This window comes from Suricata suricatta, chromosome 10 (assembly GCF_006229205.1).
Source record: "Suricata suricatta isolate VVHF042 chromosome 10, meerkat_22Aug2017_6uvM2_HiC, whole genome shotgun sequence".
Classification (NCBI taxonomy): Eukaryota; Metazoa; Chordata; class Mammalia; order Carnivora; family Herpestidae; genus Suricata; species Suricata suricatta.
The window spans coordinates 17369141-17383668 of NC_043709.1; the positions used below are offsets into that span (position 1 = coordinate 17369141).

Here is a 14528-nt window from a genome sequence, read left to right on the forward strand (position 1 = left end):
CAGAAGTTCTCCCTTGACTGCATAAACCCTGATGATGTGAGACAGTTACTTGGGCCATGAGGGCAGCTGGCCAGCCTGAGGTCTGCTCAACCCAGACTTCTACTTCTCTGTGGGCAGCAGTGATTCCCAAGCCCGTCCTGCCCCCTACGGAACATCCGGAAGTGTGTGGCGGGTGGTTTGGAGGGTGTGTCCTTGTCACAGTGATGGGAAGGGCACTTCCGGTCTTTGGAGGGCAGGGACCGGTGTGGTAGACATCCCGCATCTCTTGGGAGAGCTGTGCACAGCGAACAACTGCCCTGAGTCTATGCATCACCACTGGAAAGTTCCAGAACATTTTCATCACCCCAAAACAAATCCCATTCCTTCCTTCCCCGTGTTCTTGGCAATCACTAATCTACTGTGTATGAATTTACCTATTCTGGAAACTTCATATAGATGGAGTCCTACAGTATGCGGCCTTTTGGGTCTGCCTTCTTAGCATGGCATTTTCAGGTTTTATACATGTGTTTGCATGCATCCTACTAACTTTCCTTTTAGGGTGGAATGCTACATCCCTGGATGTAGCACTGTTTCGTTATCCACTCATAAGATGATGGACATTAGGGTTGTTTCTCCTTTTTGCCTGTTATGAATAATGCTATTAGGAACATGACTGTATAAGTTATTATATGGACATGATTTCCATTTCTTTTAGGTATATACTTAACGAATTTCTGGAATTTCTGGGTCACTATGTTTAAGTTTTTGAGGAACTGCCAGACTTCTTCCAAGTGGCTATACCATTTTACACTTCCACCGGCAATGTATGAAGCTTCTGATGTCTTCACATTAGCTGTCTTTTTGTTTATAGCCATCGTGGTGGGTGTGAAGTGGTGTCTCACTGTGGTTGTCATGTCTACTTAAGCTAACAAAATTAAAAAGCTTAAGAAATTAAATTAGTTAAATTAAATGAATATAAATTTTCTTAATTCTTAATTTAATAAGTTAAATTTATTTAATTAATTAAATTAAGAATTAAAATTAAGAATTAAGAAAGAAGAATTTATAAGGCAGGTGTTGGCTAAATGAAAAGGCCCTAACTAGGCCTAAAAAGTAGATTTTACCTTCAAAGTTTGACCCCCTCCTGTGGCAAATGATTTTTGTTTCCCAAGGCACTAGTTCTGTTCCATTGACTTTATTTCTGGCCATAAACATTTACTGAGCACATGGCACGTACCAGACGCTGGGCTAGGTGCCGACACACACAGACGAAAGAGGCAGGTCCCTGCCTTTGGGAGCTTACAGTCTAACAGGGGAATGAAACAAAGGCCATAGTTAGTGTTGGGGAGGATGTAGTTAAGAGCCATATGAAGGTACAAAGGAAGGGCAGCGGAGGAATGAGGTCCCCTGGGTCGGGGGGGTTGGGTTTAGCATGGTCCCTCATGCACAGGAGGACCAGGTAATCCTCCAGACTAACCAGAGATGAGGTATGGCTTGAGGGCTTCCTACTGTAAAACGTTAAAGGACCCTCCTTTCCGGAAGGCAGTGGTGCTGAGGATTCACAGTTGACAGCCTTTAGGAGGAGGCTCTGACTGCCGGGCAGCTGGCCGCAGGGGGTGGCCAGTGGCAGCAGGTCTGGGCCCTCAGAGCGCCCCCAGGGGGTCACTGCTGTCCAGCTGCTGGTCTTCGGAGTCCTGGAAAAGAGAGGTCTCTGAAACACTCTGGGTGCAGGACCTTCTGCTTGTCAAATCTTTCCAGGTTGAGCATTCCTCCTGGCCACCGGGCTGAAGCATTGAAGGCGCTCAGCACACACCGCCTTAAATGTGGCACCTTGGCATTTTTAATATCTTAAGCTGAAGGAATTTTTGAAAAAAACAGAAGAGGCAGGATGGTCACTCCAACCTTCCCCTCCTTGGCCTTCTGCCCCCTGTTCCAGGATGAAAGAAGATACTTCCTACCAGCGACTGAGGAATTCCGGGCCAGGAAATCTGTACAAACAACCTGGTTAAACTAACCCTTTATTTTCCTATTTGCTTCACCGTTTACTACCCCAAGCCCAAACCTCTGTCTTGTCAATTCTTCACAAATGTATTGCTTCTTTGCATAAAAGATAGAAAAGCTTCCTGCTCTGGTCACTTGAGGTCTTCATTCTCTCACGAGGCTCCCGTGTACTGGTGAACTTTCAGTAAAGCCTGTAGGCTTTTCTCCTGTGAATCTGTCCAGATTCCTATTCAAACCCAGCCAGGCCCCTAAGAGGGTGGAGGAAAACTTTTTCCTTCCCTGCAGCCTAAAACAGTTCCTTTCCAAGTGCTCTGTGAACACGTTTGTGGTAGGAGGGTCTGTCCACCTGGCTGGCTGGCTGGTGTTGGGAGGCAGGATGGTGCTGTGGTTATGGGGACAGTCACTGCCGTTTCCCCCTCATCTATAAAGGGTCATAATAATAATATTTACCTCCCAGGGAGGTGTGAAGATTAAATTAGATACTACATTAAAGAAGGTATCAGCACCCTAAAAAGGTGGCTAGTAATATGATTACAAAACACTTTCACGGGCACCTGGGTGGCTCAGTTGGTTAAGAGCCTGACTTCAGCTCAGGTTATGATCGCACAGTTCATGAGTCCAAGCCCTGCATTGGGCCCGTACTCATGGTGTGGAGTCTGCTTGGGATTCTCTCTCTCTCTCTCTCTCTCTCTCTCTCTCTCTCTCTCTCTGTGTCTTCCCAATTCACGTTTTCTCCTCTCTCAAATAAATAAATGTTTAAAAAAACATGTTTAAAAAAACCTTTCGGATTGAAAATTCTTCTTGAGTATTTGAGAGTCCCATCAGAAGCCCTATTCCAGAGGCAGCACCCCAAGCCTTGTGCAGCTCTGCCCAGCACTGAAGTTTTGTTAATTAGCATAAGGGGCCTGGATTGCCTACAGATATTGTATAGGCACCCTCACCTGCAATATAAAAGGTATGAGAAGGTAGAACATCACTTGTGGGAATGGTACCCTCTGCTTAGGACTTCTATTCCTGGAACTTCTTTTGCCACCTGGTCTGACGAGAAAGTCCATTTGACTCCTGAATTGGGGATTCCGTCTCTCCTGCTTTGGGAGAATCTTTCATGCCCGGGGCTGGCAGGGCCATCCGAAGAGGACAAGCAGCCAAGAAGGAGTGAAGGGCTTTGAATAAGATGGATTAACATTCCTCCACTCTCAGCTGTTCAAATGAGGTTGATTTCAACGTAACTGTGCTTACACAAAACAAAAAACACTACTGGCTAATACACGCAGAGCTGAATGCACCCTTTCAATGTGAATGGGGAAACTTTTACGTGGGTTTGTTGAGAAACACAAAATAGGGTATGATCTGGTTATCTTTCAGTCTATTGCAAAGATACAAGTTCTGCTACCACGGCTTACCAAGAACACAAGATATTTACGCTTGGCTTGCAGAAAAACAAAAACGTTGATTGCACTATAGGGGCTTAAACATGGTGCAGTACAGGGGCGCCTGGGTGGCTCAGTTGGTTAAGCGTCTGACTTCAGCTCGGGTCATGATCTCATGAATCGTGGGTTCAAGCCCTGCGTTGGGTTCTGTGCTGACAGCTCAGAGCCTGGAGCCTGTTTCAGATTCTGTCTCCCTTGCTCTCTGCCCCTCCCCCCCTCATGCTCTGTCTCTCTCTGTCTCAAAAATAAATAAGCTATAAAAAAATGGTGCAGTATAATATTTCAGTAGTGTTTCCGCACCAGTTACACGAATTCAACAACCATAAATGCTTGAGGGGAAGGGCAGCCTATGTTCATACATAAAACAATCACAACAGCTCTCTGGCTTTGCTTACTTTTTCATGAGGGTTCTAGACCAACAGCCCAGATTCAAGTCATTTCCTTGGACCTAGTAATGCTGTCAGCTCAGTCTGCTGAGGCACATACTAGCTGTCAAGTCTTATCTTTATATAAAAGGAGGAATTAAATATCATTCCTAGCTTCTCCATCCAGACCTGGTAATAGACTACAGGTAGGATGGACCTTCCACAGTCCGTGTGAATGGGGGACCTTGCTCTGTGTTGAAGTCAGTGGGTCCCCATCTAAGCTCAGGGATCACTAACTAGAAACAAATGGTTGTTTCCCGGAATACCAGAGCAGAACATGCCCCCCTAGATATAAAAAGCTGATCAAAGTGAGAGAGGGAAAGTGAAGGACTCCATAAAAATCTGCTTTTGCTCCCTTTCCTGCTTCTATTCTTGCTGGGGCCCTCACCCCCAACCCACTCCTCACATGCCTCAGAAGGCAAATAGCGTGTGGTTTCCTTGTAAGGCACAGGCGTTCATGAGTTTGCCAGGACAGATAACATAAGGAAGCGCCAGGTGAGGATGACCGGACTAAGCCATCATATGCTTATTCCAGACCACCAGCCCTAGACAGCTCCACGCCAAGGCCCCCGGGCTCCAAGGACTGACACCTGGGCCCTCGTTTTTGTTCTGGCTGCTTCCCGGATGCCTGCGGGGACACGTACACCAGACCACCATCCTCAGTAAAACCCCCAGACCCAGAACAAAGACAAGACTCATGCTCCTTCCCTTCCACAGCTGCCCAGGCACTCCGTCTGCATCTGCTCTCTCTGTATGTTCAATAAACTCTGCTCTCACTTCCTGCTAGCTCACGTTTGATTTCCATCCTTCAGGAAGCCAAGGACCCTCTGGGCTGGTCCTGTGGGACCTCTTCCGCGTCCTTGGACCTGGCCTGCTGGCATCAAAAGCAACATAGCTTCAAAAGCAAGAAGCAGCTCTGACAATGGGCAGAAAAAATTTGTTGACAATATAAATTGTTTAGTTAAAAAATTTTTTTAAAGTAGGTTCCATGACCAGCATGGGGCTTGAACTCACGACCCTGAAATCAAGAGTCACATGCCTCGGGCACCTGAGTGGCTCAGTTGGTTGAGCCTCCAACTTTGGCTCAGGTCATGATCTTGCAGTTCATGAGTTCTAGCCCTGCATTGGGCTCGCTGCTGTTGGTGCATAGCCCACTTCAAATCTCCTGTCACCTTCTCTCTCTGTCCTTCCCCCAAATTGTGTTCTCTCTCTCAAAAATAAGTAAAACATTAGAAAAAAAAAAAGAGTCACATGCTCTACTAAAAGAGCCCACCAGGTACCCCAACAATTTAAATCTAAATTTTAAAGCATAACATGAGGAAAGAAAGCTTTTGCAGGCCTGAGTCTTATTTTGCTCATAAATGTTTGCAGCAGAACGAAGCTCCAGATTTGCTCATGTGACGTCTCACGTCTCACCTGGTCACGAGGTTTGGGGGGGCACCTCTGGTTCTCCCCGATTACCTCTAATTGTTGGAGACCTCAGCCCTCCCGAAAGAACTCGAGGACACTGACCAGCCAACGTGGCTTCAGTCCACTTGCGATACTGGCCTTTTAAGGCTTGTTGCCCTGAGAATGTTCTAGAAATGTGCTTTTCTAGGTGCAAAGCTTCTCACTTGTTTGCCGAAAGGCATCAGTCGCCCCCAGCTGACTCTGGTGCCAGGTAAAGACGCAAACTCACCAGGAAGCCGTCGTAGGAAGGTTCTGGGGGCGCGGAGGGTGTGCTCTCATACAAGGGGTTCGGTATATTCTCAGGCTGCTGCTTCCCAAGGGCTGCAACGTTGATGTCCTCCTCCGACTGCTCAGAAAGACCAGCACAGGCTGAGAGCCAGGATGTCCCCAAGGCAGGCACGGCTCACTCAAGCGCACAGGAAAAGCCAGCCACGCCCCACCCCCGCCTCCGGGAGCTTTGTCTTTTAACAGTTCTTTACTGAGAGGAACCTGCACTGCTCTTGAGTGTTCAGCGCTGTGACTTCATCTGTCCATCCAGGTGTGAACACCCCCCAAGTCAGTGGATAGGGTGCTTCCATGCCCTCCCCCTTCCCCAGGAAGTGTCCTCATGCCCGTGTCCACCAGTACCCAATCCCAGCCCGGGCAACTGCTATTCTGACTTTCATCACCCTGGAGTGGCTCTCCCTGTCCTTGAAACTTGATATAAAAGGGCTCATACAGCATGGACACTGCTGGTGAAAATGCAGGTGACCTGCTAGGAGGAGCTGGCCTATGGCTGGGGTTCTGCACTGTTGTCACCAGGCAGTGTGGGGGGCAGCCGGAGGGCGGGGTGGGCCTGGCAGGGGCTCAGCTGTGGGGCTGCTGCCAAACCCACTCCCCAGAGCCATCCCCTGCTCACCCCAGACCCACTGACCTAAGTGCAGGGCCGCACTCCCCGACCCCATCCTCCACCCCCAGGGTCAGTCAGCCCTGAAGCCCCCCGCTGATCAGACTGGGTGCTTGTCTCCCTATTCCTCCAAGGCGAGCGACCTCCTGGGTGCCTGGTGAATGTGCCTCCAAGCCGGACCCCTGCACAGACAGGACAGCCCGTGCTGCTGGCAGCCCATCGCCCCCTCACCAAAGCCCCCCTTGGCCAGGAAGAGGGGCTTGCACCTGCACGCAGCTCCTCTCCCAGTGGGGACCACCCAGGGCATGGGGGGAGGGGTGCGCCAAGCCCCCAGCTGCTAGGTGAGCTCTGTCGGGGGCTGGTCAGCTGAAGGAGCCCAGGGCCAGGGGCTGGAGTGCAGAGAGCGCCCCAGCATGGCGTGCCCGTGTTTCTCTGTCTTACCTCAAAACGCTGGAAGCCAATTGTTCTCCGGTTTAGTCGAAAGTAAGAGTAGGCAGCCAAAGCGGCAGCTCCAATGATCAGGATGGTGGCAAAGAATATCCCTGTCCCCAAGCCAGTGTGGACGGAGGCCTGCGCACAGAGAGGAGGGGGGTACTTAACACCAGTACCTTCCCAGGACAGGGTGCCTTCTGGAGCCCACCCCATTCTTGCTGGCCTGACACCTCTTGGGGGCCAGTTGTTATCAAAATAAAGATAAGACAGTTAACATGTATTTAGCCCTTGCTATAGCCAAGGCCTGTTCTAAGGCCTTTCCATGAAATACTAGAATAGTCCCAAGAGATAGACAGTTATTATTGTTTCAATTTTTACATGGTGGGCTGAGGCACAGAGAAGGTAAGTACTTGCACAATATCACACAGCCAAGGAGGAGCAGAGGTGGGCTTTGAACCCAGCCAGGCTTGGAGCCTGTGCCCTTAACCACTATGCTATGGCATTTCCCAGAAGCCCAGTGGGCTCACCTCTCCCTCACACTTTAGAAAGCAAAATACTAACACCACCAACCAGCCCACCAACCCTTATAGAGCCCGTGCTGTGTGCCAGGGACTATCCTAATTATTTTATATTTTTGACTCCTAATTTTCCCAAGAACCTGGAGGTAGGCATTATGACTTCCATTTTGCAGATGAGAAAAAATGGGGCTCAGAGATGTTCTGGGATTTGCCAAGGGTTGCAGAGCTGAGCAAGTGTAGGGGCCAAAGCAGAGCTCAGGATTTCTTACTCCCCTTCCAGTGGCCTCTCTCTCACCCCCATTCATTCAACAAACATTAACAGTGACAAAAGTTGTGTTGCTGCAGCGAGGCACCAGGGGTGGGATGAACATCCCTGATGCATCCCTGAGGCCTCCGTTGGTGTGGGAGGCTCCTCCAGTTTCCAGAGAAGGGGGCGGGGACACAGGACCCCCTGCCAGGAACCCTGGATACTCACCAGGGGGGCCGGGGGTGCCTTCAAAGGCCTGGAGATGACATGAATGATCCCATTGGAGGCAAAGATGTCCCATTGAAGAATGGCTCTTCCATCCACAAACCTGGTTTCCTGGGGACAGGAGAGGAGGGCTGCTGGGGATCTGTGGCCACCTGCCCCTTTTCCCCGTGGGGGCAGCCCCCCCCCCCCCGTGGAAGGCAGATGCTCGGTTTTTCTGAGGTTTTTCTGCATGTCAGACCTGTTATTACCGGTAGGCAGCACAGGACTTCTGCTCACTATCTGGACAACCCAGAACATTAGTTGCCTTGGGGCCAAAAAGCAGATCAAACTGCTACAGGGAACCCAAGAGCTGTTCTGTTCCACCTGCTTGTCTAAGAGATGAGAGTTCAGAGGAAAATGGTTAGTCTGAGATCACCCAGGTAGCAAACGGCAAGCCCTGAGCCTCTGAGCTGCGGGCCCACTGCTCTGAGCACCACACTGCGCTGTTAGAAAATGGAGGTTTAAGCAATCTAGTCCCCTGCCAATCAAAGCCCCATCTTTGTCTTGTGCTCCTGTGGCCATCACCGGGAGGGTTCATTAGAAATGCAAAACTTGGTCATGCTAAGCGAAATAAGTCGGGCAGAGAAGGACAGATACTATATGTTTTCACTCACAGGTCTAACAGGAGAAACCTAACGGGACCATGGAGAAGGGAAAGGAGGGGGGGAAGAGCTGGGGAGAGGGAGGGAGACAAATCATGAGAGACTCTTGAATACTGAGAACAAACTGAGGGCTGAGGAGGGAGCGGGGAAGGGGAAGGGCATGATGGTCATGGAGGGGGGCACTTGTGGGGAAGAGCACTGGGTGTTATATGAAAACCAACTTGGCAATAAACTATTTAAATAAAAAAAAAGAAATGTAAAACCTGAGGCCCCCACACTCCACTTATTGAATTATAATCTGCATTTGAACAAATCTCTAGGTGATTAAATGCATGTTAAAATTTGAGTAACACTGGTCCTAAACAGCTAATCGTCAATTAAAGTCATTTATCAGGTAAAAATTTAAAAAATAATACTCTTTGGGGACTTGCTACACATCATAAATGATTCTCACATGCCACAAGCACTGAATCAGTGAACCCTCACAAACGCCTGTGATTATGACACCATGGTTGTCATGGTCATCACTACCGCCACCACTTCTCATATTATGGCCACCAGCACCACATGGCATCATCATCATCATCAAGATCATCATCACCATCACCATCATCGCTGTCAGTATCAGCACCACATCATCAAAATGAACACCATCAGCATCCTGAACGCCATCACTACCATTGTCAAACTATTGTCACTATCACAACCACCACCATCATCATCGTCACCATCATCACCCTCACGACCTTCGTCAATATCATCACCAATATCATCGCCGCCACCATCATGGAACAGAGGTGGAGAATCCGACAGCTTTAAAAATGGCTTCACGTAAAGTTTCTCATTCACGACCAGTTTCTGGGGCCGGCGGTCACCAGCAGTTTGCCTGCCAAGGGGCAGGAGCTGCCTAATGGCGTGGCGTGCCACTGTGCACAGCTAATACCCTCCCTTGAATGCAGGTTTGGAGTTCACTTACACATACTAGTTGCCATCTATTAAGCACCTACTGTATGCTAAGGGTTTTGCCTGTATTATCTCCAGTTCTGCCATGAAATCCAGAAGATTTCTCGTACCAGTTGTTGCTGGTCCTGGCTAGCGGTGATGAGCAGCTGGCTTCCCAGCTTCGTTTGCAGGACGGTACCGTTGACAAGGTCATTGTAAACAAAGATGCTGACATTGGCGAGGTGGTGCTCAATGTCCCGCCCAGACAGCGTCTGAGAGGAAAGGAGAAACATCAGAATGGTCTGTAGAAGTCAAGCAATTTTATTTTTAATAATAAGGATGACGGACACAGGGGAAAAAAATCACTTCTCATGGCCTTGGTTTTCTACTTTCTTGTGGAGATAAGGAATGTCACGTTTTCTCAGGCTTCTGCTTGTCTGGGGTCTCTCCCAGAAGCTCGCCTCTGGCTAGGTTGTGGCATTGAATGTCATGTTTGTGAAGACTGGGTCTTGAGTGGGTAACGGTAGGCAGAGGTATGCCCCTCTCAGCCCTTGGCTAGGGCTGGGGGCATTGGAGCCACCTGTGTGGAACAGCCTTTCCTCTGTAGCGTGCAGGTTAGTGTGATAGACTGATGGCATCATCAGCGGCTCTGGCTCCTCGCCCCTCCTGCAGTCTTGCCCTTGGCCAGGTAACTCTGAGTGTGTCCCACTTTGGTTTTGGGATCAGCTGTGTGACCTGCAGGGCCCATGGCATGTTGGCCACTGTGACCAGCGGGTGGCTCGCTCCTGATTACTCCATCCTGCCAACACCGTGAGAACACCGTGAGACCAGCCTTGGTCTGCTGGAGGGGAAGTGGCCTGTGGGGAAGAGGTCCCAGCAGCTTGGTCCCCGCAGCCCACAGCCAGGCCAGCTGTCCGGCAGATGTGTGAGCTGTGTAAATGTGTGGCCCCTGAGGTCTGGGGTGATCCGTGGTGATAGGTACTGATATCTTCTAGAAGCACCGGTCTAAGGCATAGGCTCCAGGCTCCTGCCTCACCTCGTTCTCCCGCAGCCCGCTGTTCTGTGGCACAAAGAGGGTGCTGCAGATTGACAGGTCGGTCAGGCGGTTCAGGAATGCCCGGCCTCTGGCTGAGCTGTTGGAATAGGCCAGCACTTCCTGGGGGAGGAGACAGTGATCAGCCCCGGTGCACAGGGTCTCGGGGCACCACCCATTCCGGAACCTTCTGATGTTGCTCCCCACTCAGGCCAAGACTCATCCCGTTTCTTCTGACTGATTCTCAGGAGGGCTTTAGGAGCACTTTTCTTTCCTCAGTGAATCCTATGGTCCTAAGTCACAGCCACATCATAGACCATTCTTTTTTATTTATTTATTTATTTTTTTAAAAGTTTATTTATTTATTTAGAGTGGGGTTGAAGCAGAGAGAGAGGGAGAGAGAATCCCAAGCAGGCTCCATATTGTCAGTGCAGAGCCTGATACGGGGCTCGAACCCACAAACCGTGAGATCATGACCTGAGCTGAAATCAAGAGCCAGAAGCTCAACCTAGCTGTGGCACCCAGGCGCCCCCACCGACCATTCTTAACATGGCAGCCTGCGCAGTCTTCTGATAAGTGAGGTCACATCTTACTGAAACCTTGCAATGCCCTGCATTTCACTCAGAGGAAAAGCCAAAGGCCTTACAATGGCCCATGAGGCCCGAACCATCTGGACCCCGTTGCTCCTCTGACCCTGGGCCCCGCTGGCCTCTCCCTTCCTCCCTCTGCTCCAGCCTCACTGGCTTCCTTACGTTCTTCAGACTTGTGCAGCACACTCTTGCCTTTCATCCTTGCCCGGCTATTCCTTCTGCCTGGAATGTTCTTGCCTCACATCTGTGTGGCTACCTCCCTTTCCTCCATTCGGTCTTTCCTCAAACATCATCTTTTCACCAAGGCCTTCCCTTCTCACTCCACAAAATGGGAGCCCTGCGGTGGCACACGGTTCCCTCCCCGCTCCACCCTGCCCTACTTTACCCTCCCTCCTGCCCCCACAGTATATAGAATCACCTTCTAGCATTCAATGCCATTTACTGATTCTGTGTATTGTTTATTTTGTGTGTATATTTTGTTCACTGATGCATCTCAAGCACGTGGTAAACACTCATTAAATACTTGCTGAAACATTGTAAGAAACCCCAGTACCCAGTTCAACTCTGCCATTGTGTTCACGGGACTACTGCAGCCCAGAGAAGTTAAGAGTGCACAGCCAATGGGTTTTGTTCTGACACTATTTTCTCTGAAATATTGGTGCAAGCTCCCGCAGCACAGAAACACGAGTTTGAGTGTTTTCCTTTGGTGTGTTTATGAATTTTAGAACCATTAGATGGATACCGTTTGGTCTATGGATAATGACTCACCATTTTGGAGCCCTTGATTTAACTTCTGCCCTGATCCTGTAAGCCCTATACTTATGCCCAGTCCCCTCTGCTTGGCTGTGCCTTTGACCTTGGGAAGCCTCAGTTTCTTTATCTACAAATGGGGATAATAGCAGAAGTGACCTCATGAGGTCGCACCAGAATTTATTCCTAACAAGCATTTAGTGAGCACTTACTGTATGCCAGCCACAAGGCAGAGACGATCCTTTCCCAGAGGGAGCTTACATTCTGTGGATTGAGTGCTAAGTCTCTGAAAGGGTTCAACGTGCACGCGCAAAGTAAATGCTCATGAAACGTTAGCTATTCTTGTTGTTGTTGTTAGCTTAGTTCTTTAATCAGTCAGCACCAAATCCTTCTCCAACTGGAGCTTTCTCCTCATTAGGCCCAACTTGTAGAATAACTGAAGTGACTGTAAGTGCAGTACTAAATGCAAGTTGGAAATCTGGCTCACTGGCTGATCAGCAGGTAGGCCCAGCCCTGCCCTGGCCACGAAGACAAGAGACCGTCTCACTCCTGCAGATCAGACTCTTATGCTGCGCTAGATGCAAAAAGAGACAATGTCAGCTAGCTAGCCCCGGAGTGGCTGTTTCCACGTGCCGCCGTCTTAGTGCTTTATAAATACTAACTCATTGACGACACTGGCGCTATCATCCTCTCCATTTCCTCCATCCTGGGGAAACTGAGGCTCAGAGAGGAAAGTAACTTGTGGAAGGTGGTGCAAATAAGTGGCAAAGCCAAGCTTCACATTCCAGCAATGTGGTCTGCTGCCCATGCTCTTAACCATGACTGGGAGCCTCTGGATTCTTCCAAGGACTCGTCTCAGTACTAACCGCCTTCCTCCCCTGAGGCAAACCTGAGCAGACGCGGTACGTACCCTCAGGAAGTTTGTCAGCGAGGGCAAGGACATCAGGACCTGCAACAGATTCCCGCTGCACGAGAAGCCGTCTCCCACGTAGCCAGCCTTGCAGGTGCAGTTCACATCTGGAAGGCAGGGGCACGCAGGGCCCCACTCCGGTGAGCCAGGGGCCCGGGCCACTCCAGCTCACCCTTGGGGACGGGCTGGCCAGGCTGAGGACTGGCTAGCAGCCGCGTGGCCCCGGATCTGAAGTGAGGCTGGGGTGGTTTACCTTTCATTCGATAGCAGAAGACATCCCACATTTCACTCATGTTGTTTCTTTGTCCATAGTCTATAATTCCAACAACACCAGAGCCACAGTTCTTGGAGGAGTAGGCTGTGGGGTAAGCGACCCGCCCGCTCTCCAGCCAGCCTGCTGAACAGAGGTGGTACTTGGCCTGTGGGGACACAGACACGGCCGTGGATCAGCAGATCAGCTACAGTTTCATATTTGGTATGTGGTATGCCTGTCTGATTCTCCCCTCAGACTGTAAACTCCATGGATCAGGGTTATGGCTCATTGTGTCTATTGTACCCCTGTGTCCGGAACACAGAGGGTTCTCATTAAATTGTTCTTGATCAATTTCATTGAATGGATGAAAGTGGTACCCTATTTTTCTGAGAGGTGCCCAAGCCCTTTATGTTCATTTCTCTCTGTTTGTTCTTGAATTAAGATTTCCTATCAGTCGTTGGTCATATTGAGAGCTGGGGCAACCCCCACTATGGCCCTTTCACAGCTCCTCCAGACATTTTGGAGAAATTTGCCTGTTCTGTGGGTTCAGGGAGACCATAGGCCTGTGGTTATTGATCTCTTTCTGGATTTTAGCTGTGATGCATGTGCTCCCAGTCTCTGCTTCTGCCCTGGTGGATGAATGTCATGGCAGAGAACAGACATCTGGAGTAAGGACTACATCTGAGTACTGGACCTGCCACTTCTCGGCTGGGTGACACTGGGCACAGTACTTAACCTTTCATAGCCTCGCTTGCCCTGTCTGTATAATGGGAAGAGTGACACCTACTTCCAGGGATGTTTATGGATGGATGGTGTTGTCGGCACAGCACCCACACAGCGCGTGTCTGGTGGATGTGACATGTTCATAGTGTTGCTCCAGGAGGACCCTGCATAGCCCGCCAAGATGGCGACAGCCCGTCTCCCTAATGTTAAGAAGAGGCTGCACCCCACTGCCTGTAGCCCCTGCCCGCATGGCGCCCACTAACTGGGGAGCACCTTCTGGGCATAGGAGAGCTGGTTGTAGGTTGCCACGGTCGCGGCTTCATTGGCACAGGCCTCTCTGGCTTTGTCAAAGGTCAACTTATACTGGCCCAGTGGGGAGCGTAGATGGAATACTCCGACGGTGGTGTCTAGAAGGGAAAAGAGAGGAATCAGCCCGCCTGGACTGGGCAGGACTTCCGGCAAAGAACAATCAAAGCGGAAGGCCGGCGTAGCCCAGGGCCACTCCGTTTCCAGGTATGTTGAAACACAGGATCTAATGTATTTATTACTTTGCTGCAAACTGGTGCAGCCACTCTGGAAAACAGTGTGGAGGTTCCTCAAAGAATTAATATGTGAACTACCTTCTTTTTTTAAATCTTTGTTATTTTTTTTCTTTTATAGCTTATTGTCAAGTTGGTTTCCATATAACACCCAGTGCTCTTCCCCACAAGTGCCCTGCTCCATGCCCATCACCCCGTTTCCCCTTTCCCCCTCCTCCATCAGCCCTCAGTTTGTTCTCAGTATCAAGAGTCTCTCATGATTTGTCTCCCTCCCTCTCCCCAACTATTTTCCCCCATCCTCTCCCCCATGGTCCTTTGTTAAGCTTCTCCTGAGTCACTTATGAGTGAAAACATATGGTATCTGTCCTTCTCTGCCTGACTTATTTCACTTAACATGACACCCTTGAGTTCCAACCATGTTGCTACAAATGGCCAGATTTCATTCTTTCTCATTGTCATGTAGTACTTCATTGTATATATATATATATACCACATCTTCTTGATCCATTCATCAGTTGATGGACATTTAGGCTCTTTCCATGATTTGTCTATTGT

The 14528-nt window shown here is 49.7% G+C and overlaps 1 protein-coding gene across 1 annotated transcript in view; it reads right to left on the reverse strand.

Moving 5' to 3' along the window:
* Positions 1 to 1158: 1158 nt before the first annotated feature.
* Positions 1159 to 14528, reverse strand: part of STAB2 (stabilin 2) — a 150163-nt gene continuing 136793 nt past the window's right edge. Inside the window, exons 59-67 of the mRNA XM_029955429.1 lie at positions 13708 to 13841; positions 12712 to 12877; positions 12459 to 12565; positions 10212 to 10331; positions 9307 to 9447; positions 7596 to 7703; positions 6612 to 6740; positions 5514 to 5630; positions 1159 to 1673 (exon numbers count right to left, since the gene is read on the reverse strand). Of these exons, the coding sequence (XP_029811289.1) occupies positions 1623 to 1673; positions 5514 to 5630; positions 6612 to 6740; positions 7596 to 7703; positions 9307 to 9447; positions 10212 to 10331; positions 12459 to 12565; positions 12712 to 12877; positions 13708 to 13841 (1073 nt within the window). The 3' untranslated portion in view covers positions 1159 to 1622. The remainder of the gene's footprint in view (positions 1674 to 5513; positions 5631 to 6611; positions 6741 to 7595; positions 7704 to 9306; positions 9448 to 10211; positions 10332 to 12458; positions 12566 to 12711; positions 12878 to 13707; positions 13842 to 14528) is intronic.